Genomic DNA, 20136 nt, shown 5'->3' with positions numbered 1-20136 from the left:
AGTCCACTTGGAGCACCTTCTTTTCACACAGTATAAATTGTTGTTTTCCCCTTATATTGGTATTCTTGCAAAATGTCCTGATGAACGCAAGACAAAAAGTTTCAACATGTCTCTTTTTTCACCTCTGAGTAATGCAATTCTTCTCATCTCAGCCTTAAATAGCCAATGCCTTACACTGAGGCTGGTTTGCAAATCTCCAGCCAGGCTAAGTAACCTCTTATCATCTACCCAGTTAAGCCCTTTAAGAATTTTAAACATTTCAATGATATCACCTCTCATTCGTCTAAACTCAGGAGACTACTAGCCCATTCTAATCAATGTTTTTTTTTGCCTGTAGTTTCTGACATGGTGAGATTCTAGTCCCAGTCAAACTGATTCTTTTTTTATTGGTGGGGGAGTGTGTTTAGAAAGCGGAACGTGTTAAATAAAGACATTCTGTGGGGGAGCGCAGTCAGAGTCCTTTTCAGAAAAAGGAAAATTGATTGCTATACTAGGCTGTTCTCTTAATGGTATCATATTGCATCTTTAAGTGTTACAAAAATGCATGCAGAAACTCATTCTTTACATAACATGATTATAGTTTAAAATGTAATAAAAATCAGATAGAAACAACCTAAGTTAGCCTTATTGTTTTTCAGACGACTTCATGATGTTGCTGTGTGCATCGCTGCAGTGGCAAGTGTTTGAAGATGAAAACAGAGCTGCAGTGAGGATAGTTGCTGGGGACAATGTGGAGATTTGTAGAGATTTGGATGCAGCCACATTCAGTCAACATAACCCAGTACCAGACTTCATTCATTGCAGGTAAAGCATTAATGAGACAGATATTGATTCTGGTATGTGCCAGCCCATGTATTTCATTTAATGGCACTGGGTTTGTTGTAGTATAATATTGTTTATTTATAAAATATTTATTATTGAAAAAATTAAAATCACCAGCAAATGTAATGTATAGGTTCATTCACGGTAAAATCCTGTCCATACAGTATTTTGCATGCGAATGTAATTATGAAAATCAAAAGAATACATTTTAATGCTCCAATTACTTTTCTCATGAGTTACTGGCAATAATTATCCTGGAGATTAATTTTTAATTCCGGGAGACTCAAGGGGAGTTCTGGATGGTCGGCAGTCTTATTAGTGGATAGTCCACAATACTCTTAGTAATAAGATTTGTAACTGTATACCTATGTTCCTCAAACTGGTTAGTTTTGTTATCACATCTGTTACTTAGCTCAACAGATGGAGAGGGGTGGGACAGCAAACATTGATTTCCACTCAAGACCAAACCAAAATTGGCAGCGCAGCTATCCATTTTTACCAGACTTATGCTTGAGTCATTTTGGGGCTTTTGCTCATTTGCATGCTGCCAGCAATGTTTTTATTGTAAGACTATTATTTATACAAAAGCTGAATAAATCAACAAATAAAATCATAATATGATATGCATCTCTCACTACTATTTAGAATCATTTCCTGAAATGTAAACTCTTTCAAAATATTTTGAAATTCTTAAGGATTATATTCTCAGTGGTTTGGCAGTCTAGCTATTGAATTTATTTGGATTGAATTTTACTTACCATTATTATGCCGCCTTCTATATTTAATTTCAAGGTACGTAAGAAATGCAAGTTAACCTGAAGCTTTAATTTAAGAGGTATGAACTGATAAAAGACAAATTCATGACTGATTTCAGGATGCAGAAGGTGATTAATACCTTGAATAGTCTTCTAGATAAGATAGTAGAGGCGAATCTCTGAAAATATTCACAAAAATGTTGTGATCGGGGAGCTGTAGATTGCTGTGAAAAAATTAGCTTAGTGAACTGAATTGCCTGCCTCTTCTGTTCTGATCTTTATAATCTCATAACTGATATTTCAATGTTTTCTTTCCTCCAAACACAGATCCTATCTGGATATGATAAAAGTCATTGGATTCAGTTACTTATTTTGGTTCGTGCTTACAATCATCTTTATCACAGGAACCACACGAATTAGCATCTTCTGCATGGGTTACCTGGTTGCCTGTTTCTATTTCCTGCTTTTTGGTGGCGAACTTTTACTAAAACCTATTAAAATAATCCTGCAATACTGGGACTGCCTTATTGCCTACAATGTTTTTGTGATCACAATGAAGAATATTCTATCTGTAAGTAGTGAATTATAAGAGCTAGAACTTTTAAACTCTAAGATATGTTAAAGATAATTTTATTTTGTTGATGAAATGTGTACTATTGTATCATTATTGTTACATTGTTGAGGCAGTCACACCTGTTAAGCTAGGTTCTTCAGGTTTGGTCCATGGTCAGGGACAAGAGGTTGTGGCTGTAAGAGAGACAGACATCCAGAACGTAGCAATGGAAGAGTCTCAGCCCTTTCAATTGTCAAACAAGTTTGATGTTCTTGCAGCTTGTGTGGATGAGAGCAAGGACTGCAGGGAGGATGAGCAAGCTGACCACAGCACCATGATGCAGGGGCAATTCAAATGTGGGGAGTAAAAAGGACTGTAGTTGTAGTAGGTAACAGTATAGTTAGGGGGATAGATACTGCTCTTTGCAACTGAGTGTGAGTCCCGAAGGCTGTGTTGCCTGCCTGGTATCAGGATTAAGGACATTTCAGGGCTGGCGAGGAATTTGAAGTGGAAGGGAAAGGATTCAATTCTTGCATTCCACGTCGGTACCAACAACATAGGCATGACAAAGAAACAGGTTGTGCTAAGGGAACATGAGCAGCTAGGGCCTAAATTAAAAAGCAGAACCACAAAGGCAATAATCTCTGGATTACTACCTGAGCCAGAAGCAAATTGATATAGCGTAAATAAAATCAGAGGATTGAATGCATGGCTGAAAGATCAGTGTGGGAAAAATGGGTTTTGATTCATGGGGCATTGGCACCAGTACTGGAGAAAGATGGAGCTGTACCGTTGGGGTGGCCTTCACTTGAACTACGCTGGGACCAGTGTCCTGGCGAATCATGTAATTAGAGCCGTGGAGAGGGATTTAAACTAAATAGTGGCAGGAGAATTCATGTGAGTGGAGATTTAGAAAGAGAAAGGACAAAGCAATAGTGCAGGGTAGCAATACAGGTAATGATAGTACATTAGAGTACACCAGCAGTTAAGGCCAGAATGGTGTAAAAAGACAGAATTAAAGGCTCGTTCTCTGAATGCACGCAGCATTCATAACAAGATGGATTAATTTATAGCACAAACGGAAAGAAATTCGTTTTTTTAATTCATTCACGAGATGTGGGTGTCACTGGCTAGGCCAGCATTTAGTGCCAATTCCTTGAGAAGGTGTTGGTGAGCTACCACTGTGCTATTAGGAAGGGAAATCCAGGTTTCTGACTCAGTGACAGTGTAGGAACAGTGATATAGTTCTAATTCAAGATCGTGTGTGGCTTGGAGAGGACTTGGAGGTGGTAGTATTCCCATGCAAGTGCTGCCTTTGTCCCGGGGCAAATAGAAATAAATTACATTTTTTTTTGTAATGATATTTTTGATATGACAGCTGTTACAGAGACATGGTTGCAAAGTGACCATGGCTGGGACCTGAATATTCAAGGTTATTTGACACTTAGGAAGGACAGGAAGAAAGGAAAAGAGGTGGGTGGCTCTGATAATAATGTATGAGTTCAGTACAACAGTGAGAAATGATCTTGGTTTGGAGGATCAAGATGTAAAATTAGTTTGGGTGGAGATAAGAAATAACAAAGGAAAGTCACTGGTGGGAGTAGTTTATAGACTCCGTGACAAGTAGCTACGCCGTGGGACAGAGTATAAATCAAGAAATAATGTGGGCTTGTAAGAAAGGGACTGCAATAACCTTGGACAATTTTTAATCTTCACATAGATTGGATGAATCAAATTGGTAAAGGTAGCATGGAGGATGAGTTCTTAGAATATTCAGGACTGTTTCTTAGAACATTATGTTTTTGAGCCATCGGGGAACAGACTATTTTAGACTTGGTAATGTGTAATGAGTTAGGGTTAATCAATGACCTCATAGTAAATGATCCTCTTGATCATAACATTATAGAATTTCATATTACAAGGTTATGAAAACAGAGTTGGCTAAAGTGGAATGGGAAAATAGGTTAAAAGATAATATGGTAGAGAAGCAGGGGCACACATTTAAGGAGATGTTTCATAACTCTCAACAAAGATATATTCCATTGAGAAAGAAAGATACTATGAGAAGGGTACACCATCTGTGGCTAACTGAGAAAGTTAAGGATTGTATTAAATTGAAAGAAATGATGTACAATGCTGCAAAGGTTTGTGATAGCCCAGAAGATTGTGAAAATTTTAGAAACTAGCAAAGTATGCTCTGCCCGAAGGCAGGACTTTGGTTCATAATAGTCTCTCCATACCTCTCTATCCTGTGCCAGCTTTTTTCATTTGCCTGTAACTTCCTTCAGTTCTCAGGCCATCCAGTATTTTATTCTCTCCCTTTTCCTCTATCTCTTTGAAATCTTCCATCCATAGTGTCTCTTGCAAGTCTATTTCCTTTCAGTTTGTCTTCTTGGCTTGTCCTCTTCAGTATTGATATTTTTCACCTTTCTCCTTCCATCTTTTGCAACATTGTAGTTGTAACTTTTTTCCTCTTAAAAGCCCTGTGCTACTTGCCCTTCCTTCCTTGACAAATTCTTTAATTGGTTTCCATTGCTCATTCGTTTTGATGGTATCCTTATCTTTTTTAGCAAGTGCTTTGTTTACTTCATTTACAAATTCTTCACTCACTTCTTTCAGCCTCTCTAGGTTCCACTATTTTCTGTGTATTCCACCTTTGATCTTCTTCAGCCAGAGTACTGTTTCCATTTCCTGAGTATGCGTTTTGATATTTCCACGCTTGTATCTCTGAGAATTTGGCTGGTTTGTGAACTGGGAGGCCTCATTCCTTCCCTTACCGAGTGCGACATTATCTATACTTTGACAGGGGCTCCTGTCTATGTCGTTTTGTTTATTTGTGCTGATGACATGGCGAGCCAATTGTTTGGCCATTTTCAGTGGTGGTTCACCATTGCCGCCAGTTTAGTCGCCAACAACTTGACCATTGTGACAGGAAAACTGGGCTACAATGATACCAGTAGCAGACCTCACATATCTGACCTGACAGTAAAAAATAATAAAGAGGGAGAAATTGGACTATGTCAGAAAACTAACAAGAAATATAAAAACAGACATTAAAAGCTTTTACAAGTATATAACAAGGAAAAGAGTAGCTAAAGTAAGCACTGGCCCTTAGAAGTGAGACTGGGGAATTAATAATGGAAAGCAAGGAAATGGCAGTGACTTTGAATAAATATTTTGTATCTTTCTTCACAGTAGAAGACACAAATCACAGAACCTTTACAGTGCAGAAGGAGACCATTCAGCCCATCGACTCTGCACTGGCTCTCTGAAAGAGCATCCTACCAAGTTCCACTCCCCTGCATTATCCTTGTAACCTTGCACATTCTTTCCAATTCCCTTTTGAATACCTCAATTGAACCTGCCTCCACCACACTCTCAGCAAGTTCATTCCAGACTCCAACCACCCTCTGGGTGAAAAAAACTTTCCTCACATCACTTTTACTCTTTTTGAATCTGTGCCCTCTAGTTATTGGTGCTCTCTTGAGTGGGGACAGTTGCTTACTATTTACCTTGTCCATAACCCTCATGATCTTAAATACCACTATCAAGTCTTCTCTCAGTCTTTTCTTCAAGGAAAACAGTCCCAAACTCTCCACTGTACCCTCATGACTACAGTTCTTTATCCCTGGAATCATTCTTGTGAATCTCCTCTGTACTCTCTCCAGCGCCTTCACATCCTTCCTCAAGAATAGTGCACAGAACTGGACACAGTACTCCAGATGAGGCCTAACTAGTGCTTTATACAAGTTCAGTATGACCTCCTTACTCTTGTACTCAATGCCCCTATTAATGAAGCCTAAGATACTTCATGCTTTATTCACTGCTCTCTCAACATGCCCTGCCATCTTCAATGACTTATGTACATATACACCAAGGTCCCTTTGTTCCTGTACCTCCTTTAGAGTCTCTCCCTTTATTTTGTACTTTCTTACCATATTCTTCCTGCCAAAATGAATCCCTCACACTTCTCTGCATTGAACTTATCTGCCACTTGTCTGCCCAATCCACCAACATTTCTACGTCCTTTTGAAGTTCAAGACAATCCTCATCACAGTTGACATTTCCAATCTTCTTACAATCTGCAAATGGTGAAATCATGCCCTGAACACCACAGTGTATGTCATTCATATATATATAAAAGCAAGAGCAAGGGTCCCAACGCTGACCCCTGGGGAACTCCATGACAAAGCTTCCCCCAATCTGAAAAACAACCATTTATCACTACTCTCTGCTTCCTGTCAATCATCCAATTTCTTATCCAAATGCCTACTTTCCCTTTAATTTCATGTCTAGAATTTTGCTCACAAATCTGTTGTGTGGCACTGTAGCAAATTCCTTTTGAAAATCCATATACACGACATCAACAATGTTTCCCTTATTAACCTTCTCTGTTACTTCCTCAAAAAACTCCAGCAAGTTAGTTAAACATGATTTTCCCTTAATGCAGTGGGAGGATACAAAGAGTCTGCAAAGGTATATAGGTAGTTTAAGTGAGTGGACAAAAAATTGACAGTTGACGTATAATGTCAGAAAATGTGAGGTTGTACACTTTGGCTGGAAGAGTAGAAAAGCAGAATATTATTTAAATTGAGAGAAACAGCACAGAAGGAGGCCTTTCAGCTCATTGTGTCTGTTCTGGCTCTTCGAAGGAGCAATTCAGCTAGTGCCACTTCCCCTCCTTCTCCCCGTAACCCTGCACACTCTTCCTTTTCGGAATGTTGCAGTACATAGGGCCCTTTTACATGAATCACAAAAAATTAGCATGCAGATACAGCAAGTAATTCGGAAGGCAAATGGAATGTTGGCCTTTATTGCAAGGGGGATGGAGTATAAAAAAGGGAACTCTTTCCACAGCTGTACAGGGCGTAAGTGAGACCGCACTTAGTTAAGGAGATATATACTTCATTGGAAACAATTCAGAGAACTGCTGATTCCTGGGATCAAGGGGTTGTCTTATAAGCAAAGGTTGAGCAGGTTGGGCCTATACTTATTGGAGTTTATAAGAATGAGAAGTGATCTTATTAAAACGCATAAAATGTTAAGGAAACTTGGCAGGGTGGATGCTGGGAGATGGTTCCTCTCATGAGGGAATCTGGGACTAGCGGGCACAGTTTAAAATTAGCTACCTTCCATTTAAGACAAGGAAGAATTTAAGATGAGGAGAAATTTCTTCTCTCAGTCTTTGGAATTCTCTTCCACAAACAACAGTGGAAGCTGGGTCAATGAATCTTTTCAAGGTTGAGTTAGGCAGATTTTTTGACAGCTAAGGGAGTTGAGGGTTATGGAGGCAGGCAGAAAAGTGGAGCTAAGGCCACAGTCAGATCAACCATGATCTTATTGCGTGGCAGAGCAGGCTCAATGGGCCAAATGGTCTATTTCTGCTCTTATTTCTTATGATTTTATGATCTTACATGAATACTGTAGGCTATCTCAACAACTGAACAGGCACAGGTTTAGGTAGGAATGACCATCTCCAACAACAAGAAATCTAATCTCCCCTTGACATTCAGCAGAATTACTATCACCAAAACCCCATCATTAACATCCTAGGATCACCATTGACTAGAAGCTTAACTAAACCAGCTAGATAAATACTGTGACTTCAACAGCAGATCAGTGGCTGGTATTCTGAGGTGAGCAACTCCTGAATCCCAAAGCCTTCCTTGTGCAGGCACAAGTCAGGAGGAGTGTGATGGAATAATCTCCATGTGGCTGGATGAGTGGAGCTCCATAACACCATTCAGGACAAACAAGCCCATGTGATTGGCACCCCATTCACCACCTTAAACATTCATTCTCTCCATCACTGATGCACCATGGCTGTAGTGTGTACCATCACCAAATGCACTGGAGCAACTTAGCAAGGCTTCTTCAGCAGCACCATCCAAACCTGCACGGGAGCACCATTGGTTGCAGGTTTCCCTCCAGGTCATACATTTCCTGATTTGGAAATATATTATCATCTCTTCATTGTCATTGGGTCAAAATCTTACAAATCCCTTCCTAATGGAACTGTGGGAGTATATTCACCATCTGAATTGCAGCAGTTCAAGAAGGCAGATCACCATCACCTTCTCAAGGGCAATTAGGGATGGGCAATAAATGCTGGCCTTCTAAGGGACTCCCACATCCCATGAATGAAAACAAATATGGTAAAGTAGCATGAGTAACAATGTTTACAAAGTCAGTTTGGAGGCCGTTGATGCTTTTGGACAACAATTCCTGACATTTATTTGGATTCTACTGGTTAATTGTAATATTAGATAATGGACAAAAATGAAAAGGTTATGGTGGAAACTTTAACATCAATCCAATAAGTTATATAGAGAATGAATTCCATGCTCCAATGGGGAGCTATCCTTGCAAAGGGCTTGTATCCCCAATTCCCTGATGTGCACACTTGTCAAATGAGGTTCCACACTGAGAGGACAGGATTGTCAGCTTTGCCTTATAATTCCATACACTCATAAGGATCAAAGCTGCTGCTGTCAGATATGTGGCAGCAACCTCATTTGCTGGATTTCTGCAACTCATTGGCATAATTTATTCCCCATCCTGAGTTACCTATGAGAAGGCCTTCTTGAGCCTCTGCAGTCCGTGTGGTGACCATGCTTCCACGGTGCTGTTAGGTGACGAGCTCAAGCTTTTAACACTGAGATGATAAAGGAACAGTGATATATGTTTAAGTTAGGATAATGTGTGACTTGGAGGGGAACTTAAAGCTAGTGTTGTTATCTTGCACCTGCTATCATTGGTCTTCTACGTAATGAAGGTTGTAAGTTTGGAGGGTGCTATCAAAGAAAGCCATGGAGAGTTGCTGCACTGCATCGGTAAATGGTTCGTTTATCAGCCACTGTATGCCAGTGGAGGAGGGTGGAGTATTTGGCTGGTGGTTGATTTGCAAATCAGGTGGAATGTTTTGTCTTGTGGAGCCTCTTGAGATGTTGGCACAGCTGTACCCATCCAGGAAAACTGAGAGTATTTTTTTCTAACTCTATTTTTGTATCACTTCCCCAATTTCCAAACACAATGTTAAATGCCCTGTTATGTTTTTCTACATTATAGGCAATGCATAAGTGCAAGTTATTGTTGAAACGCAATAATGTTCACATGGTTATTACAGGCCAAGCCATGCAACCTTACTCTGTAGCTAAAATAAAAACAGGAAAGAAAGTGCGGTAGTGAGCTGCAAAAAGGACGTTTTACCCGCTGACCGCAATGGTGGATTTTCATGCTATATCATCCCAATCCCGCCTTATTAATCATGCATTGCTGGGATACATGCTGTTTCGCTGGCGGGCGGTCTACGATTTGCCCGTCATGCCATCACCTCGCCACTTCCTCATGCGCTAAATTTAAAGTGCAGCCGCGCACACACCTCTCAGTGCTTCCAACCCAGGACTGCTGCACAGAAGACATGGTCCTGAAAGGCAAAAAGACTGCAGCACCACCACCCCCCCACCCCGGGTTCAGCGTCCCTGGAATGCCTTTTGGACGCCATGGAGGCCTTCTGTGATGTCTTCTACCCAGGCCCTGGCAGCAGGAGGGGCAGCAACATCACCAATCCGACTTGGGAGACGGCAGCAGCAGAGGTCAGTGCCAATGCTTCAACAAGAGGTCCGGCCATCCAGTGCAGAAAGAGGATGAACGGTCTCATCCGTGCTGCCAGGGTAAGTCAACTATCTCATCATTCTAAACTCTCCCACTCACAGGCCCATCACACATTCACTGGCATCTCACTCACTACCAGCTCAAGGGACATCACTACTCACTTGCTCACACACATCCTCACATCTCCATCTGGCCTCATCTCCTCTGGAGATCACCTCCTCATCCCATCCATGGTTCCACTGAGTACACATATGTGCACACCTGGTATCCTTCTCATTTGGCTGGGCAAGCGCCTTGCTCACATTCTCTCCGTCTGCCTTTCTGCAGGACAAGGTCACGCACAATAAAAGAGAGGTACCAGATCAGGGGTGTGCAGTGCCAGACATCAAGGTCCTCACTCCCTTCGAATGCTACGTGTAAGAGTTGGTCGGAAAGGACGTGGACTGTTTCCTGTGGCAATGGCAAGATTGGTGCCAAGCATCCAAGTGAGGATCATGCATCAGATCATCCCTGTAGCAACTCAACTGTGAGTCCTCTGTTCTGTGTAGCGTGGCAGCCATGCACTAATAATCTCCACTTTCTCTCAGACGCACATCTGCCACATTGCCCTTGGACAACCTTGGCCCCAACTCCAGTGCCAGCAGCGCCTCAGATGAGGACCCTGAGGACAGCACTTTCAAAGACCCGACACAGTGCTCACCCACACCTCCCACCAGCACAGCGACACACACCTTGATTGGACCTACATGTAAAGCAGGCTCAGGTTCCCTATCTGGTGAGCACAGCACACAATCTGTTCCACAGCAGATGGAGGCAAGGACACCGAGGCACTCAGGGGACTGCTGGAGGCAAAGGATCTGCTGAGTCCGAGTCAGATGATGAGCCTCTGAACTCGGTGCTCAATCAGTTGTTGGAGCTGCAGTGACAATCATGGGAACAACAGGAAGGGATGACAGCTGCATTCCTCAGATTGCAAGGCACGATGGAAACGTCTGTCACCTTCAGTCCGAGGGGATCGTGCTGGCATGCCAATGTACCAAAGTCAACATCAGCAGGATGGCAGTTACCATAGAGATCTTGGTCAGGACATCTGTCCTGCACTGCTGCGCAGGCTGAACACCATTGCTGACGCCATAGTTGGCTTCCAATGTTGTAAATGCAAGAGGGGTGCAGGGCACCTCAGTCTCATTCTAGCTTCCCATTAAGTCAGCCAGGGGCCCTCAGGTACCCATAGGAAGGAGGATCAGCAGGTGCATACCCTGGGCCCATCCACACAGGTGACTCTGGGGGCATCCGGCCCATCCGAATCCCGTCATCCTGTGACCCCAGCAGCTCCAGTTCTGCAGGCCAAGGAGGAAGCCACTACCACACAGCAGGACTCCGAAAGCAGGCCTGGGCCCTCCTGAGGTTGCCTGCCAAAGTCATCACAGACAGGGCGTAGCAGTCAGCAGGCTGTCTCCACTTCCGCTGTGGATGTCGGGGGAACACCAAGATGTAGCGGCAGGGTTAGGAAAGCTAAGAAGATGTAATTGCACAGCCTGGGCATGGGTGTTAATCACTTGTACATGATGTTCATTATTGTAAATAAACTTCCAAGAATATTTTCTTGCCTATGGCTCCTTGTTCTGATGAGCATTGCTCATGTCACTCAGATGTGAAACCTTGTTCACTGCATAAGATAAAGGCAGGTGTCTCAGTCCAGGACCTCTTCCCTGTGCTTTGTGCAACCTTCCCAGCACACTGATAGTGCACCTTCACTGTCACTGGACACATCAGTCATGCCAGCACCTTGATAGGGCTTATCATTGCTGCCAGAATGTCCTGGGCTGGCAGCTCAGAGTTCTGTCATTCTCCCTGTGTGCCCTCAGCATCCTTGAGGTGAGGATGGACCTCCATCTCATCAGCATCTGTGCACGGTGATAGTGTGGTCCTGAAGGGTTCAGCTCACGAAAGATGCCATAGGATCAGGAGAAGTTAAATTTTCTCCACTGCATCTCCATAATATGACCCTGTTCACAGAGCACAAGCGATCTGCTTCAGCCAGATAGGAGTCAGACATTCACATAAGCTACAAAATCAGAAAATGCTGGAAAAACTCAGCAGGTCTAGCAGCATCTGTGGAGAGAAAAACTGAGTTAACGTTTTGAGTCTATATGACCCAGAGCTCTGAAGAAGGGTCATATGGACTTGAAACGTGCCACTAGACCTACTGAGTATTTTCAGCATTTTCTGTTTTTGTTTCAGATTTCCAGCATTCACAATATTTTGCTTTTATTCCATAAGCTATGTGAGGATCTATGGAGTGTCCCACTGCATGTCATCATTATTCTCTTTGAATGTAGGCACAATGGACATCTGCTGCAACTCCATGACAGGAACATTATCACAGAGGGTATGTGCGCTGCCATTAGGCGGACAGAAGTCAAACATTCACAGATGCAACACGAGGATCTATGGTGTCTCCTCACTGCATGCCTTCATCGTCCTCCACAAGTCTAACTACGAGGGCCTCCCAAGCGCGCCTGCCTTGTCTGGCCAGTGCGATGGCCTCAGCACCTTCATCCTCACCTTCAAGGACCTCCTCATCGGAGGAGACGTGCAGCTCCTCCATCTTCTCCTCAGCCAACTCTTCTCCCCGTTGCAGCACCAGGTTGTGAAGGGCACAGCAGGCAATGACGATGCGTGACATCCTCTGCAGCTCCACCAGACCAGTCAAGGCATCACAATCTCATTTTCAACATTCTGAGTGTTTGCTCCACCAAAGTATGAGTCGCAGCATGAGCTTCATTGTACATTCTCTGTGCTGCACTCTGAGCCCGCCGCACAGGTGTCATCAGCCTTGTCCTCTACAGGTAGCCCTTGTCCCCAAGGAGCCAAGCCTGCAGCCTCCCTGAACCCTGGAAGATGTCTGGGATCTGAGACCTACTGAGAAAGTAGGAGTCATGGACACTCCCTGGGAACGGTGCACAGACCTGTAGGATGCATTTGCGGTGGTCACACACCAGCTGAACATTCTGCTAATGGAAGCCCTTGTGGTTGACATAGTTAACTGCTTTTTACCACGGAGATCTTAGCGCTATGTGAGTGTAGTCGATGGCATTCTGCACCTGTGGGAAACCTGGGATCTGGGCAAATCCCAATGCTCTTGCTTCCTAGCTTTCTTGATCCCAGGTGAAATACATAAAGTTGCGTGCCTTCGCGAAGATAGCATCCGTGTCCTCACAGATGCATTTGTGCCTGGAGGCTTGCGACAATCCAAAGGGATTGCCTGTGGATTCCTGAAAGGAGCCACTGGCTTAAAAAGTGAGCGCCCCGGTCACTTCACGGCCACTGGCAGTGGATGGCCTCCATGTCCCCATGGCACCAAATTCTGCAGCAGATGGCAGATGTGATCTACTAGTTCCCTGGACGTGCGCAGTCTTCAGCTACACTGTTCTCGGTCATCTGCAGGAATGACAAGCGCTGCCTATAGACCCTGGGTCTAGTTAGTGTTGATCAGCAATGGCCCACTGTGGCTCTTGAGTGGTGTGTGTAAGGGCCCCAGCCACCCCTTCTTGAGGGTGCTGCTCCTCCCTCGGCCCAGCAAGGTGCCTCTGTTGCTCTCTCCTCCTTTGTCTCCACTCCCTGTAAGCCATGAGGCATACAGCTTGGTCACCCGGCTTAATGCTCATGCAGGATGAAAGAGAGACATGGGTTAGCGTGTGTGTACTAAGAGCCTCTCTTGGTTAAGTCTGAAGGCCCCTTTACGCATCTCAGAGTGCTGGCCACTAATTGGATAGCCAGAGTTTAATGCGCTGCATGACTGCCAGAAACCCTGCCCACTCCACCTGACCGATTGGCGGCAGCTTCGTCCAGGACTGCATGCTGTGCTCTCAGCACAGGCGCAGGTATTCTCTCAACCCACACTGCAAGGCTGCGCTGTTAGCTAGAACCATGGGGGAGACTGGTCCAAACTTGGATGATGACATTGCAAGGGGCTGTGAGCACCTCCACCTGTGGCTGCTCCATGGCCAGCTTTTGCAAGGAGATCGTACAGCTTGCCCAGTCATCTAATTGTTCTGCAGTCCACTAAAACTATTATTAGTTTGCAGTCTGTGCCCGAGGGGTGAGAAGTTCTGGAGAATTTGGTGGCACTTTCATGCGTCTGCATTGCTTGAGTGGACAGATAAGCTAGAGGCCCAACTCCAAGCATGTCAATGTGGCTGTGCCTGAACTGTCTCAGCTGTGGAGGAATCGTCACTTCATGCAAGGTTTCCCTAAAGCGTGGCCATATGCCTCCCTGCCCCCAACCTGCATATGGTTGTGCACTACCATCAGACCGAGCTGCCTTGCACCCCTCAACTCACCTCACACCATTCTGCCTTGCCCCACCCCAACTCACCTCAGATGCAGAGCAGACCTTGCCCCCACCAACTCGCCTCACATTGTGCTGCCTTGCTCCCCCCAATTTGCTTCAACGGCAGTGCATCCCTTGCCCCAGCACTGCACTGTCAGCCAGCTGGGAAAAAGCGACTTGCCTGTGCCCTTGCCTGAATGCACATTGCCTCAACCTTGAAGATGAATGGGTAACCCTCGCAAGCGCTGCGCAACATTGGTTGCCTCCGAGTTCCCCTCGAAGTGCAGCTCACTAGGTGTACACTCGCCTTTCCAGGCTGCTGTCCTGCCTGCTAACTGCTTAATTATTCCCCCTTCTGCACGCCTTATAGATGCTTTTGTGAAACAATCATGCCGATGTGCCCAGATGATCCAGCATGGGTGGTTGATTCTGGGCTCATAATGATATGCAGATGTATTGAAATCATGTTCCTGAAATCTGGCGGTGGGAAATGGAGCCCGCCATTGACAGATGAAGCGACGATCGCAAACTGGTTTCACGATGGCGTGAAACCGATTTTTGGCCTTCCCGCCATATTGTTCACTCATGCCCGCCATGCCAATGGGGACGGAAAATTCTGCCAACTATCTATGGAGAGAGAAACAGAGTCAATATTTCAGGCCAATGAATTTCCAACAGAATTCATGCACACAGGTTATAAATGCATGGATAGAAGAATGAAAAATATTTGGATAGATGAACCGATAGCTGATAGCATTGGAGAAAAAGACACAGAAATGTTGATGAGAGAAAATACCTCAGAGGCAACAGAGAGAGAAAAATGGAGAAAAAGACAGAGTGGAAGTTAAACAGAAAGACAGAGAAGGAAACAGGAAAAATTGTAGAGTGGGAGTCAAGTAGAAAGACAGATGAAGACAGGTATGTTTCTTTTTGTTTGTGTCTTGCAAGTAATACAATAATTAGTTCAACGTTACATTAACAGTTCTGGTCTTCTTACCTAAGAAAACATATACTAGCCTTGGAGGAAGTGCAACAAAGATTAAGATTGTTCTACGAAGAGGGATTAAGTAAACTAGGCCCATGTTTTGTGTAATTTAGAAGAATAAGAGGTGATCTCATGTAAATATAAAATTCTTTATATTAAAAATATAAAGAATTATAGTAGTAAAAGGGTTGATGCTAGAAGGATGTTTGCCCTGGTTTGAGAAATGCTAGAACTGGGTCTCAGTCTCAGAATAAAGGATCAGCCATATAGAACTAAAATGAGAAAAAAATCCCTTCTCTCAAAGGATATAGATCTTTGGAATTCTCTACCCCAGAGGCGGTGGGTGTTCAGTTATTGAATATATTCAAGATAGAGATCAATAGATTTTTGGATGCTAAAGGAATTAAGAATCATGGGGATAGTGCAGAAAGGCGGAATTGAGGTAGAAGTTCAACCATAATCGTATTAAATCACAGAGGCAGGCTTAAAGAAGCAGATGGCCAACTCCTGCTCCTACTTATATGTCCTTATGTTGCAAACCCCAACCAGCAATACTGATAGTTAAGGTAGGCAATAATTTTCATTACCTGATATGCCCAAGAGCCAAGACCAATGGTTCCTTGATTTCTTTTTTGCTGTTGCTTTGTGGATTCTGGATTGCTGCATGCAATTTTCAGGGTCAATATAATCATGCTATTGAGGCCTATAGCATTGTCAAATGCCGACATTTCATCATCCACTCTTCTTTCAGTGAGTTATCGTCACTGTTCCCACTACCCCATTCTCTTGATTGAAATCCTTGAATTCTCCCTGATGGGTACGTTTCTGTTCTGGTATACTCATGTATGGAAAAAATAGTAACATGAAATTGTATTTCACGAGGGTTAGTTATCTCAAAGGCTGAATAGGGGCACCAAAAGTGCAATGCACAGAAATTAAACAATGGGCAAAAATTTTCACTTGGCGGGCAGCCGCGCACCTGACCTCAAGTGTGAAATGATGCATGTTGATGTCAGCTGACCATGCCAACTTCAACGCACAGTCGTGCAATAGTTGGGTTGGCGGGCGCGCACCGGAGCCGGCAGCTTGCCCGCCGACAATTAAAAGGCCTGTCAAGGCCAATAAGTTGTCAATTAAAATTTTCACTGTCTGTCCAAATGGTTGGCGGGCAGGTGATAAGTCCAAGCGGCCTTTGCATTATTTTGGAAACCTCATCCACAGGCGAGATGAGGTTTCCAAAAGCAAATAAAAATAAAATAAAAACTTTAATTTTTCATTAATAACATGTCCCTGCTCATCTGACAGTCACATGAGGGGACATGTTTTATTGCATTTTTATTCTTTTTATTTTTTTTTATATCTCTTCATCTCCCAGAGGCAGCTCTGTGCCTCAGGGAGATTATGCAGTGCTCACTCACGCGCGTGTGCTAAGTACGTGCTCGACTGGCTTGCACTTCCCCCCCCCAACCCCGACCCTATACAGGCAGCGCTCGGTGCTGCCTCTTGCGTTTCACGCTGGGCGGGCCTTAATTGGCCCACCAGTGTGAAATTGCGGTGCCGATTGTGTGTGGTGTTTGGCTTCCCAAACGCCTCTGCCCACCCCCACCTAGCCCGCCCTTCAAGGGCAAAATGCTGCCCAGTGTGTTTTGTTAGTCAAATATTCATCCATTTAGTGGTTTGATACCATCTAATATATTTAAGATGTTGAAACTATTCCATAATTAAGTGCCTTGAGTGCATTGAAACCTACAAAATGATTAAAGGAATAGACAGGATACTTGCAGGTAAGATGTTTGCCCTGGGTGGGGAATCTAGAAACAGGGGACACAATTTCAAAATAAGGGGGAAGCCACATAGGAGCAAGATGAGGAGAAATTTCTTTACTCGGGGATTTGTGAATCTTTGGAATTCTCTACCCCAGAGGGCTGTGGAAGCTCAGTCATTGAGTATGTTTAAGGTAGAGACTGATGGATTTCTGATTAACAATAACGTAAAGGATTATGGAGATAGTGTGGGTAAAAGGCATTGAAGTGTTCGATCAGCCATGATCGTATTGAATGGAAAAGCCAGTTCGATGGGCTGAATGGCCTTCTCCTGTTCCTATGTTCCTAACAAAACTAAAGAAAGAAATCAACGTTAATTTTTGTTTTTAAAAATGTACACTTGAATATCTATTTTTATTCCAGATAGGGGCATGTGCCTACGTCAATTCTTTAATCTTGAAAAGCTGTTGGTTAATCCAAACATTTGGTCTCGTTTGTACTGTTAAGGGCTATGATGACCGTAAGTAATACATTTAGCCTTTTATTGTCCAAAAACATTTACGTAAAGAAATATATTCTCCCAGAGTTTTGAGGTGTCAAATCTGTGCCACAAACTGGACAAAATTAAGATCAATGATTCCAATGAAATATATATTCTTATTTAGAATTGCAAATACTGTGCAAAGTGTACAATTGTTTCACAATCTCTATATCTCCATGTAGAATCGTGTGAACTCACTTCTAAAATTAATTAAATTGATGGCAGTGTACAGGGTTATCAAGTGAATAATTACAATTTTTATGCAGGAGTAGGTCATTAACCCATTTACACTGCCCAATCAACTGCCAATGATCTAACCTTGATGCATTGCTAAATCTAATAACTCTGAATCTTATTAGCTGATGAACATTTTTCTAAATGATTTTAGAACCCGTCAGATTTCCCAGTTTCAACACACTTTCTGGAGGTGTATTTTACATTTTATCATTTTATTTTTTAAATTTCCAATTTTCCTTTGTTGTTCCTAATTTGAAATTGAAGTTAAAATTGCTATTGTGACCTGGTGTTTGTCACTATGAGATGAGATCTGCTGTATATTCATGCCAAGCTGTACCTTGATGTTAATAAGTTCAAAGCTGGAAAAAACTTCCAGTCCTGCTTTGGCTATCCATTAGGTTGATAAAAAGGAAAAGTTTTACTATTGCTTAAATACGCAAAGAGTTAACATTTCACTAAATAGTAAAGGTGTGTTGGTGCAATTTAAGAAAAATGTAAAATTTAGCATAGAAGATAGAAAGTTGATCATTTCCATAATCCAATTTTGATTTATTGCTGTGTTGAAATAATATCTTCTTCTCTAGCCCCTCCTCAGAATCTAAAGAAATGCCCATTGCCCAAAGATGAAGCAGGCATTATATGGGACAGTATATGTTTCTCCTTTCTGTTGCTACAGCGAAGAGTTTTCATGAGTTACTACTTCTTGCATGTTGTAGCTGACATAAAATCTGCTCAAATCCTTGCATCGAGGTAGGTTAAAAATAAATAAATATTTATGTAAATATAGGAAAATCCATGATACTTGATTTGCCATTAAAATTAGCATTTACTTGATACTATCATTAATGCAGTCACATTGTAATTCATTTCCGTTCATGATCACCAACTGTTCAGATATCTTCCAAAAATGTAAATATTAATTTCTCTTCATTTTTAGGGAAATGCAACATTAATTAATGCCAAAATTTTGTTGCACCAGCAAAGCCTTTTTCATCACACAAGTTTTCAGTTAGTCTTAATTTTTAAAAAATATATTTTGCTTACAATTCACACTTTATGTCCTATTTTAGAGGTGCAGAGCTGTTTCAAGCTACAATTGTTAAAGCTGTGAAGGCTAGGCTTGAAGAGGAAAAGAAGTCAATGGATCAACTCAAAAGACAGTAGGACCACATTCTAAGTGACTATTTGTATGAATGTACCTTTCCATGTCACTATTGTGACCTTGTGACAACGAGTATGACGAGATTAAAAACCTTTGATATGTGTATTGGTTGCTAATGTGCCATTCAAACCCAAATGCATGTGTACTCCTCTCTTATCCTAAATAGGATGGATCGCATCAAAACAAGACAACAAAAATACAAAAAAGGCAAAGAGAGAATTCTCAGTTTGACTCAGTCGGTAGATATGCAGGATCCTCAGGTGAAGCAGGAAGATGATGATGATGAAGGTATTTCAACAAATGCAATGGGAAGTGCTATGCATGCACTTGTTAATTCCATTGTTAACCAATATTACTTAAGTTATATCACAGATCACAATTGTCATTGAGATGCAGCATGGTCACCCCCTTGATATTTCATCAATAAGTTACAGAATTTAGAGCCACCAACGCACAGGAATCAACAATTATGTAAAGAAAAGTTGCAGTTATGTGTACACAAACCTAATTTGAGTTTAAACTCCTCCTGTACCCTTTTGATTTAGTCCCATTAAGAAGACACTGGAGATGGTCATGGCAATTGGATGATTTTCTCGCAGAGCACAGCTGGTCGCCTGTAGCGACAGTGAAAAGGCAGCCACGATAGGCTAGGTTGCTTCCATTGGGACAGCCAGCTGAGATGCCTGTTTGTCACCCTGCAGCTCACTGGCTATACACGTGGTTAAGGCAGGTCAATATTGACTGTCACAACCACCATCAAAGTAAAAGCATTTGGGGATGTCGGAGAGTCATGGAGGTGAGGGGTGGATGGCAATGACCCAAATTATTTAGGTGCTGCCAATGGAACTGATTGGAGCATGCACGGCGTACACTCTGCCTATTTACAAACTAAAGTGGCAACTGGGTTCCAGGACCCAAATCTGTCAATCAAAAGAGGTCTACCACTGAAGCTGAGCAGTATGTTGGGCACCCTTTTTAGGCACCTTTTAAAATGTAGCTGGCTATATTGTCAGGGTTAATAAGACAGTAAGGTTACCGATGCCATTTGGAGACATTTGCTGCCCCATTAACAGCAGATAAGTTAAAACCGACCCCAATGTCTGGAAGACTTCTTCTGTTTGCTATTTACAGGAATGCCATCAATGTATACTTTATATGTTGTTATGATCCCATTATTAATAGTGAGCAGAAAATTCAACTATAATTCTATTAGAAGCATGACATTTCCAAAATAATATTAACATACATCAGAATTTAAACAATGCATTCTCATATTTTCCTGGAGAATTAAGCAAGCTGTTATCAGTAGGTTGGGTTAAAAATGGTTTACACTGTTTCATTGTAAATGATCTCAGTGGCCAGTGTTCT

General features: G+C 42.7%; 1 protein-coding gene across 1 annotated transcript in view; it reads left to right on the top strand.

Moving 5' to 3' along the window:
* The window catches only part of LOC144679989 (piezo-type mechanosensitive ion channel component 2-like), a 1019816-nt gene that overhangs the window by 822156 nt on the left and 177524 nt on the right, over positions 1-20136 (top strand). The window contains exons 26-31 of the mRNA XM_078541050.1: positions 639-804; positions 1905-2148; positions 17252-17348; positions 18191-18356; positions 18677-18766; positions 18935-19056. Of these exons, the coding sequence (XP_078397176.1) occupies positions 639-804; positions 1905-2148; positions 17252-17348; positions 18191-18356; positions 18677-18766; positions 18935-19056 (885 nt within the window). The remainder of the gene's footprint in view (positions 1-638; positions 805-1904; positions 2149-17251; positions 17349-18190; positions 18357-18676; positions 18767-18934; positions 19057-20136) is intronic.

The sequence above is a fragment of the Cetorhinus maximus genome, chromosome 4 (genome assembly GCF_964194155.1).
Source record: "Cetorhinus maximus chromosome 4, sCetMax3.hap1.1, whole genome shotgun sequence".
NCBI lineage: Eukaryota > Metazoa > Chordata > Chondrichthyes > Lamniformes > Cetorhinidae > Cetorhinus > Cetorhinus maximus.
The sequence above is the reverse complement of the archived record's forward strand: the minus strand, read 5'-3'. Positions and strand labels throughout refer to the sequence as shown.